The sequence below is a fragment of the Oncorhynchus mykiss genome, chromosome 4 (assembly GCF_057628025.1).
Source record: "Oncorhynchus mykiss isolate SJ-2025 chromosome 4, ASM5762802v1, whole genome shotgun sequence".
NCBI classification, from domain to species: Eukaryota; Metazoa; Chordata; class Actinopteri; order Salmoniformes; family Salmonidae; genus Oncorhynchus; species Oncorhynchus mykiss.
This window is the reverse complement of record NC_143025.1, coordinates 87,363,910-87,384,328: the sequence shown is the minus strand read 5'-3', so window position 1 is coordinate 87,384,328 and position 20,419 is coordinate 87,363,910. Positions and strand designations below refer to the sequence as shown.

Below are 20,419 nucleotides of genomic sequence, written 5' to 3'. Positions count from 1 at the left end.
CATTACGTCTTATGGACATTACGTCTCAAAACATTACGAACTTATTGACATTACGTCTCAAAACATTACGTCTCAAAACATTACGTCTCAAAACATTACGTCTTATGGACATTACGTCTTATGGACATTACGTCTCAAAACATTACGAACTTATGGACATTACGTCTCAAAACATTACGTCTCAAAACATTACGTCTCAAAACATTACGAACTTATGGACATTACGTCTCAAAACATTACGTCTCAAAACATTACGTCTCAAAACATTACGTCTCAAAACATTACGTCTTATTGACATTACGTCTCAAAACATTACGTCTTAATGACATTACGTCTCAAGACATTACGTCTTAAAACATTACGTCTCAAAACATTACGTCTTATGGACATTACGTCTTATGGACATTACGTCTCAAAACATTACGAACTTATGGACATTACGTCTCAAAACATTACGTCTCAAAACATTACGTCTCAAAACATTACGTCTCAAAACATTATGAACTTATGGACATTACGTCTCAAAACATTACGTCTCAAAACATTACGTCTCAAAACATTACGTCTCAAAACATTACGTCTTATGGACATTACGTCTCAAAACATTACGTCTTATGGACATTACGTCTTATGGACATTACGTCTCAAAACATTACGAACTTATGGACATTACGTCTTATGGACATTACGTCTCAAAACATTACGTCTTAAAACATTACGTCTCAAAACGTTACGTCTTATGGACATTACGTCTCAAAACATTACGTCTCAAAACATTACGTCTTATTGACATTACGTCTCAAAACATTACGTCTTATGGACATTACGTCTCAAGACATTACGTCTTAAAACATTACGTCTCAAAACATTACGTCTTATGGACATTACGTCTTATGGACATTACGTCTCAAAACATTACGAACTTATGGACATTACGTCTCAAAACATTACGTCTCAAAACATTACGTCTCAAAACATTACGTCTCAAAACATTATGAACTTATGGACATTACGTCTCAAAATATTACGTCTCAAAACATTACGTCTCAAAACATTGCGTCTCAAAACATTACGTCTTATGGACATTACGTCTCAAAACATTACGTCTTATGGACATTACGTCTTATGGACATTACGTCTCAAAACATTACGAACTTATGGACATTACGTCTTATGGACATTACGTCTCAAAACATTACGTCTCAAAACATTACGTCTCAAAACGTTACGTCTTATGGACATTACGTCTCAAAACATTACGTCTCAAAACATTACGTCTTATTGACATTACGTCTCAAAACATTACGTCTTATGGACATTACGTCTCAAGACATTACGTCTTAAAACATTACGTCTCAAAACATTACGTCTTATGGACATTACGTCTTATGGACATTACGTCTCAAAACATTACGAACTTATGGACATTACGTCTCAAAACATTACGTCTCAAAACATTACGTCTCAAAACATTACGTCTCAAAACATTATGAACTTATGGACATTACGTCTCAAAACATTACGTCTCAAAACATTACGTCTCAAAACATTACGTCTCAAAACATTACGTCTTATGGACATTACGTCTCAAAACATTACGTCTTATGGACATTACGTCTTATGGACATTACGTCTCAAAACATTATGAACTTATGGACATTACGTCTTATGGACATTACGTCTCAAAACATTACGTCTTAAAACATTACGTCTCAAAACGTTACGTCTTATGGACATTACGTCTGAAAACATTACGTCTCAAAACATTACGTCTTATGGACATTATGTCTTAAAACATTACGTCTCAAAACATTACGTCTCAAAACATTATGTCTTATGGACATTATGTCTTAAAACATTATGAACTTATGGACATTACGTCTCAAAACATTACGTCTCAAAACATTACGTCTCAAAACATTATGAACTTATGGACATTACGTCTCAAAACATTACGTCTCAAAACATTACGTCTTAAAACATTACGTCTCAAAACTTTACGTCTTATGGACATTACGTCTCAAAACATTACGTCTCAAAACATTACGTCTCAAAACATTACGTCTCAAAACATTATGTCTTATGGACATTACGTCTCAAAACATTACGTCTCAAAACATTGCGTCTCAAAACATTACGTCTCAAAACATTATGTCTTATGGACATTACGTCTCAAAACATTACGTCTCAAAACATTACGTCTCAAAACATTATGTCTTATGGACATTACGTCTCAAAACATTACGTCTTATGGACATTACGTCTCAAAACATTACGTCTTAAAACATTACGTCTCAAAACATTACGTCTTATGGACATTACGTCTTATGGACATTACGTCTCAAAACATTACGAACTTATTGACATTACGTCTCAAAACATTACGTCTCAAAACATTACGTCTCAAAACATTACGTCTTATGGACATTACGTCTTATGGACATTACGTCTCAAAACATTACGAACTTATGGACATTACGTCTCAAAACATTACGTCTCAAAACATTACGTCTCAAAACATTACGTCTCAAAACATTACGAACTTATGGACATTACGTCTCAAAACATTACGTCTCAAAACATTACGTCTCAAAACATTACGTCTCAAAACATTACGTCTTATTGACATTACGTCTCAAAACATTACGTCTTATGGACATTACGTCTCAAGACATTACGTCTTAAAACATTACGTCTCAAAACATTACGTCTTATGGACATTACGTCTTATGGACATTACGTCTCAAAACATTACGAACTTATGGACATTACGTCTCAAAACATTACGTCTCAAAACATTACGTCTCAAAACATTACGTCTCAAAACATTATGAACTTATGGACATTACGTCTCAAAACATTAAGTCTCAAAACATTACGTCTCAAAACATTACGTCTCAAAACATTACGTCTTATGGACATTACGTCTCAAAACATTACGTCTTATGGACATTACGTCTTATGGACATTACGTCTCAAAACATTACGAACTTATGGACATTACGTCTTATGGACATTACGTCTCAAAACATTACGTCTTAAAACATTACGTCTTAAAACATTACGTCTCAAAACATTACGTCTTATGGACATTACGTCTTATGGACATTACGTCTCAAAACATTACGAACTTATGGACATTACGTCTCAAAACATTACGTCTCAAAACATTACGTCTCAAAACATTACGTCTCAAAACATTATGAACTTATGGACATTACGTCTCAAAACATTACGTCTCAAAACATTACGTCTCAAAACATTACGTCTCAAAACATTACGTCTTATGGACATTACGTCTCAAAACATTACGTCTTATGGACATTACGTCTTATGGACATTACGTCTCAAAACATTACGAACTTATGGACATTACGTCTCAAAACATTACGAACTTATGGACATTACGTCTTATGGACATTACGTCTCAAAACATTACGTCTTAAAACATTACGTCTCAAAACGTTACGTCTTATGGACATTACGTCTCAAAACATTACGTCTCAAAACATTACGTCTCAAAACATTACGTCTCAAAACATTACGTCTTATGGACATTACGTCTTATGGACATTACGTCTCAAAACATTACGTCTTATGGACATTACGTCTTATGGACATTACGTCTCAAAACATTACGTCTTATGGACATTACGTCTTATGGACATTACGTCTCAAAACATTACGTCTCAAAACATTACGTCTTATGGACATTACGTCTCAAAACATCACGTCTCAAAACATTATGAACTCATGGACATTACGTCTCAAAACATTACGTCTCAAAACATTACGTCTTAAAACATTACGTCTCAAAACATTACGTCTCAAAACATTACGTCTCAAAACATTACGTCTCAAAACATTATGTCTTATGGACATTACGTCTCAAACCGTTACGTCTTACGGACATTATGTCTTATGGACATTACGTCTCAAAACATTATGTCTTATGGACATTACGTCTCAAAACATTACGTCTTATGGACATTACGTCTCAAAACATTACGTCTTATGGACATTACGTCTCAAAACATTATGTCTTAAAACATTACGTCTCAAAACATTATGTCTTATGGACATTACGTCTCAAAACATTACGTCTTATGGACATTACGTCTCAAGACATTACGTCTTAAAACATTACGTCTCAAAACATTACGTCTTATGGACATTACGTCTTATGGACATTACGTCTCAAAACATTACAAACTTATGGACATTATGTCTCAAAACATTACGTCTCAAAACATTACGTCTCAAAACATTACGTCTTATGGACATTACGTCTTATGGACATTACGTCTCAAAACATTACGAACTTATGGACATTACGTCTCAAAACATTACGTCTCAAAACATTACGTCTCAAAACATTACGTCTCAAAACATTATGAACTTATGGACATTACGTCTCAAAACATTACGTCTCAAAACATTACGTCTCAAAACATTACGTCTCAAAACATTACGTCTTATTGACATTACGTCTCAAAACATTACGTCTTATGGACATTACGTCTCAAGCCATTACGTCTTAAAACATTACGTCTCAAAACATTACGTCTTATGGACATTACGTCTTATGGACATTACGTCTCAAAACATTACGTCTCAAAACATTACGTCTTATGGACATTACGTCTCAAGACATTACGTCTTAAAACATTACGTCTCAAAACATTACGAACTTATAGACATTACGTCTCAAAACATTACGTCTCAAAACATTACGTCTCAAAACATTACGTCTCAAAACATTACGTCTCAAAACATTACGTCTTATGGACATTACGTCTCAAAACATTACGTCTTATGGACATTACGTCTTATGGACATTACGTCTCAAAACATTACGAACTTATGGACATTACGTCTTATGGACATTACGTCTCAAAACATTACGAACTTATGGACATTACGTCTTATGGACATTACGTCTCAAAACATTACGTCTTAAAACATTACGTCTCAAAACATTACGTCTCAAAACATTACGTCTCAAAACATTACGAACTTATGGACATTACGTCTCAAAACATTACGTCTCAAAACATTACGTCTCAAAACATTACGTCTCAAAACATTACGTCTTAAAACATTACGTCTCAAAACATTACGTCTTATGGACATTACGTCTCAAAACATTACGTCTCAAAACATTACGTCTTATGGACATTACGTCTCAAAACATTACGTCTCAAAACATTACGTCTTATGGACATTATGTCTTAAAACATTACGTCTCAAAACATTACGTCTCAAAACATTACGTCTTATGGACATTATGTCTTAAAACATGACGTCTCAAAACATTACGTCTCAAAACATTACGTCTTATGGACATTACGTCTCAAAACATTACGTCTCAAAACATTACGTCTTATGGACATTACGTCTCAAAACATGACGTCTCAAAACATTACGAACTTATGGACATTACGTCTTAAAACATTATTCTGTGGATGTCAATTTGACTCTTATAATCCACACTTTGACTCTTATAATCCACACTTTGACTCTTATAATCCACACTTTGACTCTTATAATCCACACTTAGACTCTTATAATCAACACTTTGACTGTTATAATTGTATTACTAAATCCTCATTCTGTACTTTGTATTTGATGCTGTGTTTGTAAACAGGGCACCCTTGTAAAAGAGACATATGTCTCAGTGAGAAAATCATGTCATCACGTAGTAAACAACAGACTTTATAGAGTTGTAACTGTTGACTGTGAGGGTACCTGCTCCAGGTGGAAGACTGCAGCGGAGATGCTTTGTATTCTGTCCACAGTCTGTTCTGGGTCTGCACGTTCCTCACTCCCCACCACCACCACATCCTTATACAGGTTCATCTGCCACTGCACTGCCAGGTCATCAGACTTCACACACACACATACACACACACATACACATACACATACACATACACATACACACACACACACACACACACACATACACACATACACACATACACACACATACACACACACACACACACACACACACATACACATACACATACACATACACACACACACATACACACACACACACACACACACACACACACACACACACACTAAACATGTTATAATTTGTCCATTTACAATGTTAAACCATATCAACATAAAAAAAAAACATATTATGTTTTTTTCAGTTGGTGTCACTGAAACTACATCCACATTTTTTATTTTTTTTTACAAATGCTTCTGCATCTGAATGTCCTGGTCTGCTGAATACAGTAAGTGATGCAGAGGTTACAGAGTAATGCAGAGGTTACAGAGTAATGCAGAGGTTACAGACCACACTTTCCTGTAGCGCAGAGAAATGACCAGGGGAGATACAAAGTACACACCGTGTGGAATATCAGATCATTTTACATTTCCCAAGCCTACCTTGTCCTGAAGATGTAGGTTCTCACGCAAGTGATCCTTCACCTCGTCGTCTGTGTCTTTCTGTCGGAGGGAAACAGGATGGAGTGAGAAACTACTCGGAGTGAGAGAATGGGTTAAAAACATGCCAAAATGGCTGGGGATAGGCCTGGATATCTGTGAATACAAACGTAGCGTGATCACACATCAATACGCTACTTCACATGATCATTGAAGACTTTAGCAATATGACAGTATTATATCTCACCAGATTGTATCTTATCTTGGCCAATGAGATGAGCTCCTGGTCTCCAGGGTTAGAGGGATAATGTAGTATAACTCACCAGACTGTATCTTATCTTGGCCAATGAGATGAGCTCCTGGTCTCCTGGGGTGCACATGTTGAGTCCGATGGGCAGCATCTTCTTCAGTGCGGCTACGATCAGAGAGGTCTGGACAGAATACAGCTCTCCACGCCGCTTCTTGTGCTTCCTATCCTGGTCACCACCTGACTGTGGAGAGACCGACAGGGAGAGAGAAAGAGATACACAGAGAGAGAGAGAGAGAGAGAGAGAGAGAGAGAGAGAGAGAGAGAGAGAATACTCTGTTTTTCAGAAATCCTGGTTGGAAGATTCCTGGAATTGTGAGGGTATAAGCAGGTATATCTGGAAGCCTCCACCAGGATTTCCCGACAACCACAGTGAGAGCGCTTCTGCGAATGTCTTTCTTTACTCACTACTGGCTAAACGAACTCCTGCTCCGTCCTTACCTTGGACATCTTGGTTTTACGTTCCCCAGTCAAGAAAGACAGGTTGTTGATTTCATTCTGAACCACAAAGTTCTGCTCTTCCCTTTTGAAGTTCTGTTGACGGGGTCAGTAAAGAAGGAAAGAAACGAGAAGAATCTTCAAACAGAACTTGAAAATAAATGAACTCACTGTATGTAGTATTCTAATGTGAAAAGTCTTACGTGTGATTTGCACCAGAGAATGAAGATCTCCGCCACCATGGTGAAGAGCTCGTTGGACTGAGCATCAGGCCTCTTCAACCATCTGGACCTGGTGGGAGTTTGACAGACGTTTTCATGAGAAGTGGACTAAAGAAGAGGTGAGGCCATAGTAACCATCTGTTGTGTTATGTCGCCTAGAGTCCAGGATATGCATTGGGGGAATCTGCAGGTAGCAATCCCAAATAAGAAAGATTGGATACATGTTATCTCACTATGATCTCCTGAAATAAATAGTACAGTACTGTACACAGTGTCATTCTAAATGAATTCAGTGAACATTTTGTCAAGGCCTGCAGATTTCCCAGAACCTAAACAACAGATGTGTGTGTTGGAAAGGCTGGCTGGGTTATACTACCTGTTGTTGTCCATGTAGCGGATGAGCATTGGGTAGAAGGCGTACAGGTCTCTACAGAGGACAGCAAACTCATCCAGAATGAGAAGCTCAGCTTCCTGAGTGTCTCCTTTAATGTCAGCCTTCAGCAGCTCCTCCTCTGCCACCACCTGGGGTTATAACATAGTAATAACATAGTTATAACACATAATAACAGTTATAACACCTTTACAACATAGTAATAACAGAAGCTCGGTTTCCTGAGTGTCTCCTTTAAAGTCAGACTTCAGCGGCTCCTCCTCCATCGCCCCCTGGGGTCAGGGAACTACGAAATCACTCAAAAGGGATTTTCCTTAATGGCCGTGCGCTAGCCTTGCTGTACTGCCAAGTCTTGTCATTGTCACGTCGAACAATAACATAGAGGTTGGCAGGTTCGCATTATGGATTCAAGCTAGTTGTGTGATTGACTCTTGTGAATGATTCATAGAAAATGAAAACAAACAAATGGACAGCAGTCCAAAGAATACATTTCAATTCCTCTCATCTCACCTTGACTGTCTTCTTCCTGAGTTTCTCTAGAGTGGGCAGGAAGTGACTCTTCAGGAGGTCTGCTGCAGCCTTACAGATGATTGGCTGAGAGTAGACTGCAATGATACCAACGAAACCAATCAGATTTCGCCTCACTGAGGAGTTGCTACTTTGATTCAAAGAGTACGGCTGGGAATGCTACGACCACAGCTTTGTGTTTATTATTCACCATTCATCACATTGCCCGCCAAACATGACCAACTAGGTTCAAACGCGGGTATCCTGTGTGCAATGAGACTGTATTAGCCCGTTGAGCTAAAGCCTACTCACTGGGCACAGACATCAATTCAACATCGATTCCACGTTGGTTCAACGTAATCACATCGAAATGACATGGAAACAACGTTGATTCTACCAGTGTGTGCCCAGTGGGTAGGCATTGACTCATGGAGTTAACGCAAGTCTTCCGGTCTAAGGCCAGGTTCCTCAACACACGAGTTCACCAAAACCTCCTCTGTTAAAACGTTAGCCCTGAGGTAATAATAACCCAGTATCCCACCTGCGATCCTCTTCATCCAGGGAGCGTCGTCGATGCCCAGGTTGTTGTTGAGGATCTTGAGGATGTTCCCCAGGATGATGCTGAGGTGGTTGGAGCACACGGTGGTGCAGCAGGCTATGTGTGGAGCAGAGTTCTCTGTTCCTCTCTCCCACCAATAGGACAGGTAGTTACACAACATGGGCAGGATCACCTCAATCACCTGGAGGGAATGGGGATGGGACGGCACCATATTAAGCGCTAACCACAATATTAAGCAATATCACCATTATCAGAATATTAAGCTATATCACGATAAATTGTGATATTAAGTTATACCACGTAATGCCGTCATGCCAGAGGTCATTTTAATCAAGGAGTTGCTGTCAATCAAGGCTCTAGCTTTAATGAGTTTCTTTGGGGAGGAGGAGGAGAATCCGGCATCATGGTGAAAATAAATGGTAGTACATTCTCTGTGTTCTATCGCACGTGCAACGATGTCAGACGAAGAAAACTGTGTTCGTCGTAACAAGTAACGTGTCTTTGTTGTTGTAATATCGCAAACGAACGCGACAGCTTCACCGCTGAGGATTCCAGCTTTAAAATAGGGTTCACTGTCTAAAGAAAAGCTCTCTTGTAATATGAACCGATGTAGTGATAACAACAGCTGCAGCTGTACATAGTCTATCGGTAAATAGCCCACCCAATTTATCTACCTCATCCCCATACTGTTTATATTTATTTAATTTTCTGCTCTTTTGCACACCAGTATCTCTACCTGTACATGACCATCTGATAATTTATCACTCCAGTGTTAATCTGCAAAATTTTAATTATTCGTCCTACCTCCTCGTGCCTTTTGCACACAATGTATATAGACTCTCTTTTTTCTTTTTTTTCTACTGTGTTATTGACTTGTTTATTGTTTACTCCATGTGTAACTCTGTGTTGTTGTCTGTTAACCCTGCTATGCTTTATCTAGTTCAGGTCGCAGTTGTAAATGAGAACTTGTTCTCAACTAGCCTACCTGGTTAAATAAAGGTGTTCTCAACTAGCCTACATGGTTAAATAAAGGTGTTCTCAACTGGCCCACCTGGTTAAATAAAGGTGTTCTCAACTAGCCTACCTGGTTAAATAAAGGTGTTCTCAACTAGCCTACCTGGTTAAATAAAGGTGAAATAAAAATAAATAAATGAAAAACAGTCCATGCCCTCCTGACCTGTGGCATCTCTGTGTATCGTGCTCCAGACTCTGAGATGTCGTTGATGTCCTTCAGCAGGCGATCCAGACGAGGCACCTCTGAACACATCTCCTCCACAGAGTCAGGCATACTCAAGACTACACAGAGAACAGCACACAGTTAGCCAATCACCGTTAATAAACACAGGGCTGGTTTCCCAGACATTGATGAAGCTTGGTCCTGGACTAAAATGCATGGTCAAGGACTAGGCCTTGTGTCCAGGGAAACGGCCCTTCCAGTAGAACGTAGGATGTAGTGGAGGTCAATGCAAGGGCATATGGATTGTAGTCAAGCATATATTGGTTCTGATAAATTGGTAGTGTTATGATTCAGTAGTACTACACTGCTGCAGAGTAGTGACTTACTGGCCCTCTCTCGCGGTGTCTTGGTGTTGAAGACAGACAGGGGGTTGTGAGCGTTAAGATCAGGCTCCAGGAAAGCTACAGGCATGGCTCCTACCAGGGTGGCCAGACACTCCCCTAGGGCTGGTAGGTGCCTGAAGGGAATACACACAGACATTAGGAAAGCTACAGGCATGGCTCCTACCAGGGTGGCCAGACACTCCCCTAGGGCTGGTAGGTGCCTGAAGGGAATACACACAGAGGCATTAATACACACAGAGACATAAATACACACAGAAACATTAACACACAGAAACATTAACACACACAGAAACATTAACATACACAAAAACATTAACACACACAGAAACATTAACACACACAGAAACATTAACACACACAGAGTCATTGACACACACAGAGACATTAATACACACTGAGATAAATTGATGATGAAATTATTGTGGGGGCTGTCTTGTCAGACTTCAGTGCAGCTTTTGACATTATCGATCATAGTCAGCTGATGGAAAAACTTGTGTTATTGCTTTACACCCCCTGCTACAGTTGATGTTCAGATGACCAGATTCGTCATTTCCGGTCATAACTTGCAGACTTGTTTACCAACCTTACTTTGCTACGTGACAACTTTCCGGTTTTTACTTTTTAATTACCGTTTATATTTTTAGTTTTTCCCTCAACATTTTTTTTTCATTCAACCTTTTCACTCCGGACACTTTATCTGGACATGGTTCGTCAGGACCTCCAACAGCCGAAGCTAAGTAGTAACATTAACATGATGCCTTCTAATTGTAGTCGCTGTACTCATAATATACAGGAGAACGATCGCTGCAAGCCCGGCTTCAGACGCAAGCATTAGGCAAGGGTAATTTCAGTGTAGGAAAGGATGAAACAGCGTCTGTGCCACCAGTAAGTACAGATAGTAACGTTAGTATAAATCCCCTCGCGTGGTCCCCGCAGCTGGACAACTTTCTCATGGCTTCTGGAGAGAAATGCTGTAGGAATGCTCAACCGTTGTCGCTCATTCAGCCGACAGAAACATTCAACCAGTTCTCCACATTAAGCAGCGAGTCGGAGTCTGAGGCCGATCCTTCTCTTGTCTCTACTCCTCTCGTTACGGGGTCTGAGACGCCGAAGCTTCCCACCATTAGCTCTGACAAATTGAAAACCCTAGTCATTGGCGACTCCATTACCCGCAGTATTAGACTTAAAACGAATCATACACTGTTTACCAAGGGGCAGGGCTACCGACGTTAAGGCTAATCTAAAGATAGTGCTGGTTAAGGCTAAAACTGGCGAGTGTAGAGAATATAGAGATATTGTTATCCACGTCGGCACCAACGATGTTAGGATGAAACAGTCAGAGGTCACCAAGCGCAACATAGCTTCAGTGTGTAAATCAGCTAGAAAGATGTGTCGGCATCAAGTAATGGTCTCTGGCCCCCTCCCAGTTAGGGGGAGTGATGAGCTCTACAGCAGTCTCACAACTCAATCACTGGTTGAAAACTGTTTTCTGCCCCTCCCAAAATATAGAATTTGTAGATAATTGGCCCTCTTTCTGGGACTAACCCACAAACAGGACCAAGCCTGGCCTGCTGAGGAGTGACGGACTCCATCCTAGCTAGAGGGGTGCTCTCATCTTATCTACCAGCATAGACAGGGCTCTAACTCCTCTAGCTCCACAATGAAATAGGGTGCTGGCCAGGCAGTACGCTGTTAGCCAGCCTGCCAGCTTAGTGGAGTCTGCCACTAGCACAGTCAGTGTAGTCAGCTCAGCTATCCCCATTGTCTCGACCTAGGTTGGGCAATGGAGGTGTTCGCCTTAGCAATCTCACTAGAATAAAGACCTCCTGCCATTATTGAAAGAGATTGTGATACCTCACACCTCAAAATAGGGCTACTTATGTTAGATCCCTCACTTCAAAGGCAGTTATAGTCACTGATCATAATCTTGATCTCTTATTTTACCTTTATTTAACTAGGCAAGTCAGTTAAGAACAAATTCTTATTTTCAATGACAGCCTAGGAACAGTGGGTTAACTGCCTGTTCAGGGGCAGAATGACAGATTTGTACCTTGTCAGCTCGGGGATTTGAACTTGCAACCTTCCGGTTATCGCTCTAACCGCTAGGCTACCCTGCCTGATGAATTTACTGTGTTAAATGAGGCCTCACCTCCTGGCTACACTAGTGACCATATCCCCCGTGCATCCCGCAAAGGCGGAGGTGTTGCTAACATTTACGATAGCAAATTTTAATTTACAAAAAAATATATGTTTTCGTCTTTTGAGCTTCTAGTCATGAAATCTACGCAGCCTACTCAATCACTTTTTATAGCTACTGTTTACAGTCCTCCTGGGCCATATACAGCATTCCTCACTGAGTACCCTGAATTCCTATCGGACCTTGTAGTTATAACAGATGATATTCACATTTTGGGGGATTTTAATATTCACATGGAAAAGTCCACAGACCCACTCCAAAAGGCTTTCGGAGCCATCATCGACTCAGTGGGTTTTGTCCAAAATGTCTCTGGACCTACTCACTGTCACAATCATACTCTGGACCTAGTTTTGTCCCGTGGAATAAATGTTGTGGATCTTAATGTCGTGCTATAAATTCTCAGACAGCCCAAAGATTCCTTGATGCCCTTCCAGACTCCCTCTGCCTACCCAAGGACGTCAGAGGACAAAAATCAGTTAACCACCTAACTGAGGAACTCAATTTAACCTTGCGCAATACCCTAGATGCAGTCGCACCCCTAAAAACGAAAAACATTTGTCATAAGTAACTAGCTCCCTGGTATACAGAAAATACCCGAGTTCTGAAGCAAGCTTTCAGAAAATTGGAATGGAAATGGCGCCACACCAAACTGGAAGTCTTCCGACTAGCTTGGAAAGACAATACCGTGCAGTATCGAAGAGCCCTTACTGCTGCTCCATCATCCTATTTTTCCAACTTAATTGAGGAAAATAATAACAATTCAAAATGTATTTTTGATACTGTCGCAAAGCTAACTAAAAAGCAGCATTCCCCAAGAGAGGATGGCTTTCACTTCAGCAGTAATAAATTCATGAACTTCTTTGAGGAAAATATCATGACCATTAGAAAGCAAATTACGGACTCCTCTTTAAATCTGCGTATTCCTCCAAAGCTCAGTTGTCCTGAGTCTGCACAACTCTGCCAGGACCTAGTATCAAGAGAGACACTCAAGTGTTTTAGTACTATATCTCTTGACACAATGATGAAAATAATCATGTTCTCTAAACCTTCAAGCTGCATACTGGACTCAATCCAACTAAACCTCTGAAAGAGCTGCTTCCTGTGCTTGGCCCTCCTATGTTGAACATAATAAGCGGCTCTCTATCCACCGGATGTGTACCAAACTCACTAAAAGTGGCAGTAATAAAGCCTCTCTTGAAAAAGCCAAACCTTTACCCACAATATACATCTACGTAACATTGCAAAAATCAGAAACTTTCTGTCCAAAAACTATGCAGAAAAATGTATCCATGCTTTTGTTACTTCTAGGTTAAACTACTGCAATGCTCTACAGGCCTCCTAATTGTCCCTAGAATTTCTAAGCAAACAGCTGGAGGCAGGGCTTTCTCCTATAGAGCTAAATTTTTATGGAATGGTCTGTCTACCCATATGAGAGACGCAGACTCGGTCTCAACATTTAAGTCTTTACTGAAGACTCATCTCTTCAGTAGGTCATATGATCGAGCGTAGTCTGGCCCAGGAGTGTGAAGGTGAACGGAAAGGCTCTGGAGCAACGAACCGCCCTTGCTGTCTCTGCCTGGCCGGTTCCTCTCTCTCTCCAATGGGATTCTCTGCTTTTTTCTAAAGTATTTCTATTTACTTCGTATCTGGAATCCCTCAACTGAAGCTAGCCAGCTAACTACCAGCTATCAGTTAGCAAACCATTGCTAGCGGTCATCAGCTAACCTTTAGCTCGGAAAGCTCTTGCCAGTTCGAACAACATGACTCAAACCAGAGCATAAAGGACCTACTTCACTCCATATCCCCGGATTCCTACCGCAAACTCTGAACATTTTCATCTGGAACTTCGCAACCAGCTAACCGCAATCCCAGGTGAGCACTCCTGGCTAGCGTTTCCATCCTGGAGCAAGCACCAATTAGCCTGAAGCTAGCCCGGCAAGGGCTCCTGTGCTACCGCCGAAGCCCACTTCCTGGGCTACAATATCCGGACCCCTTCTACTGCTGGTACGGGGCACGGAACCCCGCCAATCCTCTACGACTGGAATACCGACAATCTGCCCGAGGATTCCAACAGGCTCCTCAGGCGCGACGCCCACTGAAGGCCCATTCTGCTAACCTGCTAGGCCTGCTAGCTGCTTAGAGCTACTTGGAACCCTACGAACTCCACAACTGGTCTATCGAAGTCACCGCACAAAGAGGCAAAAATAGACTTGCCCCCATGGCGACGTCCCCCAAAGGCTAACTTGCTAGCTCCGGTCTGCTAACTGCTAGCCCCTGCTAACTGCTTGCTTGCTAACCCGGTCTGCTAACCGATAGCTTGCCAGCCCCAGTCTGCTAACTGCTAGCTTGTTTAGCCCCGGCCTACTAACTGTTAGCGTGTTAGCTTCGGCCTGCAAACTGTCTGAATCGTCGTGTTCCCAGTCAGCCCATATGTTCACTTGGCTACGCATGCCGCTCTCTAATATCAATATGCCTTGTCCATTACTGTCCTGGTTAGTGATTACTGTCTTATTTCACTGTAGAGCCTCTAGCCCTGCTCAATATGCCTTAACCAACCATGTTGTTACACCTCCTACATAGGGACTATATCTCTCTCATCATTACTCAATGCCTAGGTTTACCTCCAATGTACTCACATCGAATTGTTTGGGTACAGCTGTCAGAGCAGCTCACAGATCACTGCACCTGTACATAGCCCGTCTATCTGCCTACCTCATCCCCATACAGTATTTATTTATTTATCTTGCTCCTTTGCACCCCAGTATCTCTACTTGCACATTCATCTTCTGCACACCATTCCAGTGTTTAATTGCTATATGGTAATGGTTCTCAACTAGCCTACCTGGTAAAATAAAGGCGAAATAAAATAAAAATATCCCTCTAGTGGTGTGAGGGCTGTGCTTTGGCAAAGTGGGTGGGGTTATATCCTGCCTGTTTGGCCCTGTCTGGGGGTATCATTGGATGGGGCCACAATGTCTCCTGACCCCTCCTGTCTCAACCTCCAGTATTTATGCTGCAGTAGTTTGTGTGTCGGGAGGCTAGGGTCAGTTTGTTATATCTGGAGTATTTCTCCTGTCTTATCCGGTGTCCTGTGTGAATTTAAGTATGCTCTCTCTAATTCTCTCTTTCTCTCTCTCTCTCGGAGGACCTGAGCCCTAGGACCATGCCTCAGGACTACCTGGCCTGATGACTCCTCTTTCTGTCCCCAGTCCACCTGGTCGTGCTGCTCTTCCAGATTCAACTGTTCTGCCTGCGGCTATGGAACCCTGACCTGTTCACCGGACGTGCTACTGTAACGGATGTGAAACGGCTAGCTTAGTTAGCGTGGGCGCTAAATAGCGTTTCAATCAGTGACGTCACTTGCTCTGAGACCTTGAAGTAGTAGTTCCCCTTGCTCTGCAAGGGCCGCGGCTTTTGTGGAGCGATGGGTAACGATGCTTCGAGGGTGACTGTTGATGTGTGCAGAAGGTCCCTAGTTCGCGCCCGGGTATGGGCGAGGGGACGGTCTAAAATTATACTGTTAGATTGATGCTGTTGACCCGGATTACTGGTTGCTGCGGAAAAAGGAGGAAGGTCAAAAGGGGGGTGAGTGTAACGGATGTGAAACGGCTAGCTTAGTTAGCGTGGGCGCTAAATAGCGTTTCAATCAGTGACGTCACTTGCTCTGAGACCTTGAAGTAGTAGTTCCCCTTGCTCTGCAAGGGCCGCGGCTTTTGTGGAGCGATGGGTAACGATGCTTCGAGGGTGACTGTTGATGTGTGCAGAAGGTCCCTAGTTCGCGCCCGGGTATGGGCGAGGGGACGGTCTAAAATTATACTGTTACACTACCTGTCCCAGGCCTGCTGTTTTCAACTCTCTAGAGACAGCAGGAGTGGTAGAGATACTCTTAATGATCGGCTATGAAAAGCCAACTGACATTTACTCCTGAGGTGCTGACTTGTTGCACCCTCGACAACTACTGTGATTATTATTATTTGACCATGCTGGTCATTTATGAACATTTGAACATCTTGGGCATGTTCTGTTATAATCTCCACCCGGCACAGCCAGAAGAGGACAGGCCACCCCTCATAGCCTGGTTCCTTTCTAGGGAGTTTTTCCTAGCCACCGTGCTTCTACACCTGCATTGCTTGCTGTTTGGAGTTTTAGGCTGGGTTTATGTACAGCACTTTGAGATATCAGCTGATGTAAGAAGGGCTATATAAATACATTTGATTTGATTTGATAACGTGGACAACGAGTTACTTGTCTAACAGAACACAGAGGGTGTTTTTTAATTGAAGCCTCTCAAATATAATCCAGTTAGAATCAGGAATTCCCCAGGTAGCTGTTTAGGTCCCTTGTTTTTTCCAATTTTTACTAACGACATGTCACTGACTGAGTAAAGCCAGAGTGTCAACACTATACACGTCAGCTACTACAGCGACTGAAATGACTGAACAGAGAGCTGCAGTTAGTTTCAGATTGGGTGGCAAGGAATAAGTCAGCCCTAAATATTTCTAAAACTAAAAGCATTGTATTTGGAACAAAACACTCACTAAACCCTAAACCTCAACTAAATCTTGTAATAAATAATGTGGATGTTGAGTAGTAGCTAAGTAGTATGCAGTAGTAGCTAAGATGGGGAGAAGTCTGTCTAAAATAAAGCGATGCTCTGCCTTAACAACACTATCAACAAGGCAGGTCCTACAGGCCCTAGTTTTGTCACACCTTGACTACTGTTCAGTCGTGTGGTCAGGTGCCACAAAAAAAGGACAATTGGCCCAGAACAGGGCAGCACGGCTGGCCCTTGGATATACACAGAGAGCTAATATTAATAGTATGCATGTCAACCTCTCCTGGCTGAAAGTGGAGGAGAGATTGACTTCCTCACTACTTTTATTTATGAGAGGTATTGACATGTTGAATGCACCGAGCTGTCTGTCTAAACTACTGGCACACAGCTCGGACACCCATGCATACCCACAAGACATGCCACAAGAGGACTCTTCACAGTCCCCAAGTCCAGAACAGACTATGGGAGGCACACAGTACTACATAGAGCCATGACTACAGGGAACTTTATTCCACATCAAGTAACTGATGCAAGCAGTACAATAGATTAAAACAACACCTTATGGAACAGAAAGGACTGTGAAGCAACACAAACATTGGCGCAGACACACACACACACACACACACACACACACACACACACACACACACACACACAGTACTGTAGATATGTAGTAGTGTAGGGGGCTGAGGGCACACAGTGTGTTGTGAAATCTGTGAATGTATTATAATGTTTTTAAAATTGTATAAACTGCCTTCATTTTGCTGGATCACAGGAAGAGTAGCTGCTGATTTGGCAGCAGCTAATGGGGATCCATAATAAATACAATACACACAGAGACATTAACACACAGACAGAGACATTAACACACACACACACACACACACACACACAGAGATTAAGACACACAGAGACATTAATACACACAAACACACACATTTACAGTAGACATGAGTACATTGCTGTGCCATAGCACTCTGAAGGAGAGGCCTAGGGGACAAAAAAAGTGTCTTTATTGCTAAAAGTAGAACCAGCACGTTTCTTTTCATTATGTAATTTTTTCTTCTTCACTTACAGCACTCAGACGTGACTTAGAGCACACCACAGTTCAGACAGTGTCATTTTTCTAGTCAGTGTTGGATGGCATTTTCCTTCTCCAATTATCCAGAGAGATTTAATCACTCTCATTCCATCTCCTGCTCCTACTGTACCTCCTTAGATGTGGTGAGGTCTCATACCTCTCCATGAAGATGTGTTTCCCCGTGCCCAGTGAGTAGAGACACGTCACAATGCGATAGCACGACAGCTGGACATCATCCACTGGAAAAGGCAACACACACAGGTCAGATTTCCTAGAAACCCCCAGCCGTTCCCAAACCTCTCCTCTGGGCACCCCCAGCCGCTCCCAAACCTCTACTCTGGGCACCCCCAGCCGCTCCCAAACCTCTCCTCGGGACCCCCAGCCATTCCCAAACCTCTCCTCGGGACCCCCAGCCACTCAAAACCTCTCCTCGGGACCCCCAGCCACTCAAAACCTCTCCTCGCAACCCCCAGCCATTCCCAAACCTCTCCTCGGGACCCCCAGCCACTCAAAACCTCTCCTCTGGACCCCCGGCCACTCCCAAACCTCTCCTCGGGACCCCCAGCCACTCCCAAACCAACGAGAAGAGGTTTGGAACGGCTGGGGGTCCCAGAGGAGATGTTTGAGAACCACTGCACTAGGGGACTCACACTTGGGTCAACCAGTATAAATATATTAAAATAACATCAAGGCTAACTCACCCAGCAGGCAGACTCCAAAGTTGTGCATGGTGACATGTTCGAACAGGGCTGTGAGGATGGGCAGCAGAGCGGTGGTGGCGTAGGTGATGTTCTGGGACAAGCCCTTCATCTGGCTCCGGGACTGGCTGAACTTCCCCAGCTTCAGCATCTCCAGGGTCTTCTCTAGGTCCTCCGCTGCATTCTCAAATAATGTCCTGACCCCAGCCTTCACCATCTCTGAGCCTGACTTCATCACCGTCCTGGGAGGGGAGGAAGAGGACAAAAGGAGAGGTGTAAGAACAACAACGCAGAAAAATAAGCGTAAATGATTCTCCTATAATGACAAAAGGACGCTCTGCACAACCAAATCTAAGCTTTTGGTCAGTGATGACCTTCGTAAGAGATTCTCCTCACACAGGAAACCATTTGTGTAATGGATTCCTACAGGGGTTATACGTGGATTTATTTGCACGGACAGACAAACATCACTGTACAAAGCGTGTACTTTTTATACCCAGAATAATGATCAACATACTGTACATAGCTAAAGTATGAAATTGTCTTTAATGTTGTAAGCATCTTAACCTTTATTAATGTAACACTTATTTCCACAGGGAGTTTATTTCCACAGGGAGTTTATTTCCACAGGGAGTTTATTTCCACAGGGAGTTTATTTCCACAGGGAGTTTATTTCCACAGGGGGTTTATTTCCACAGGGAGTTTATTTCCACAGGGAGTTTATTTCCACAGGGTTTTTTTTCCACAGGGGGTTTATTTCCACAGGGGGTTTATTTCCACGGGGAGTTTATTTCCACAGGGAGTTTATTTCCACAGGGGGTTTATTTCCACATGGAGTTTATTTCCACATGGAGTTTATTTCCACAGGGAGTTTATTTCCACACTGAGTTTATTTCCCATTGAGAGCAAACCCTCTTTCACAAGGGAGCCCTGAATATACACCATTTATACAATTTACAAATGCAATATAATAAAAGCATATATGATTTACAAGCCATTCAACAATCACATTCCTCAGTAAAAGAGTTCCTTAATCAACAATTTGAACTGAACGAGAAGCACCAGAATATCAAGTTGCGGTTTCTTTTTCTGATTTAAGGGAAGACAATAGGTTTGTTCTTCAGGGTCTTTAAAAGGCTCTTACCTTGTGTCCAGGGAATGAGCCAGGATGTGTAGACAGCTCACCATAATAGCCGAGTCGCTCCCTATGATAACACATTGATATGGAAATCACTGCCAAAGACTACAGGCAGCGCTGAGTACAAATCACAGCACTGAGGCAAAACGGTAAAGGAATTGACACACTGGTGAAGGCATTGACACACTGGTAAAGGCATTGACACACTGGTAAAGGAATTGACACACTGGTGAAGGCATTGACACACTGGTGAAGGCATTGACACACTGGTAAAGGCATTGACACGCTGGTAAAGGCATTGACACACTGGTGAAGGCATTGACACACTGGTGAAGGCATTGACA

At 42.0% G+C, this 20,419-nt stretch overlaps 1 protein-coding gene across 2 annotated transcripts in view; it reads right to left on the bottom strand.

Annotated features, from left to right (window-relative positions):
* The window catches only part of LOC110521100 (ryanodine receptor 3), a 266,242-nt gene that overhangs the window by 54,943 nt on the left and 190,880 nt on the right, over positions 1-20,419 (bottom strand). For both annotated transcript variants that reach the window (XM_090233224.1, XM_036976224.2), the window contains 13 exons: positions 20,082-20,142; positions 18,941-19,179; positions 18,397-18,478; positions 10,389-10,519; positions 10,003-10,121; positions 8,808-9,006; positions 8,270-8,364; positions 7,745-7,890; positions 7,351-7,438; positions 7,151-7,243; positions 6,726-6,893; positions 6,406-6,465; positions 5,749-5,886 (listed from right to left, as the gene is read on the bottom strand). In XM_090233224.1, the coding sequence (XP_090089350.1) occupies positions 5,749-5,886; positions 6,406-6,465; positions 6,726-6,893; positions 7,151-7,243; positions 7,351-7,438; positions 7,745-7,890; positions 8,270-8,364; positions 8,808-9,006; positions 10,003-10,121; positions 10,389-10,519; positions 18,397-18,478; positions 18,941-19,179; positions 20,082-20,142 (1,619 nt within the window). The remainder of the gene's footprint in view (positions 1-5,748; positions 5,887-6,405; positions 6,466-6,725; positions 6,894-7,150; positions 7,244-7,350; positions 7,439-7,744; positions 7,891-8,269; positions 8,365-8,807; positions 9,007-10,002; positions 10,122-10,388; positions 10,520-18,396; positions 18,479-18,940; positions 19,180-20,081; positions 20,143-20,419) is intronic.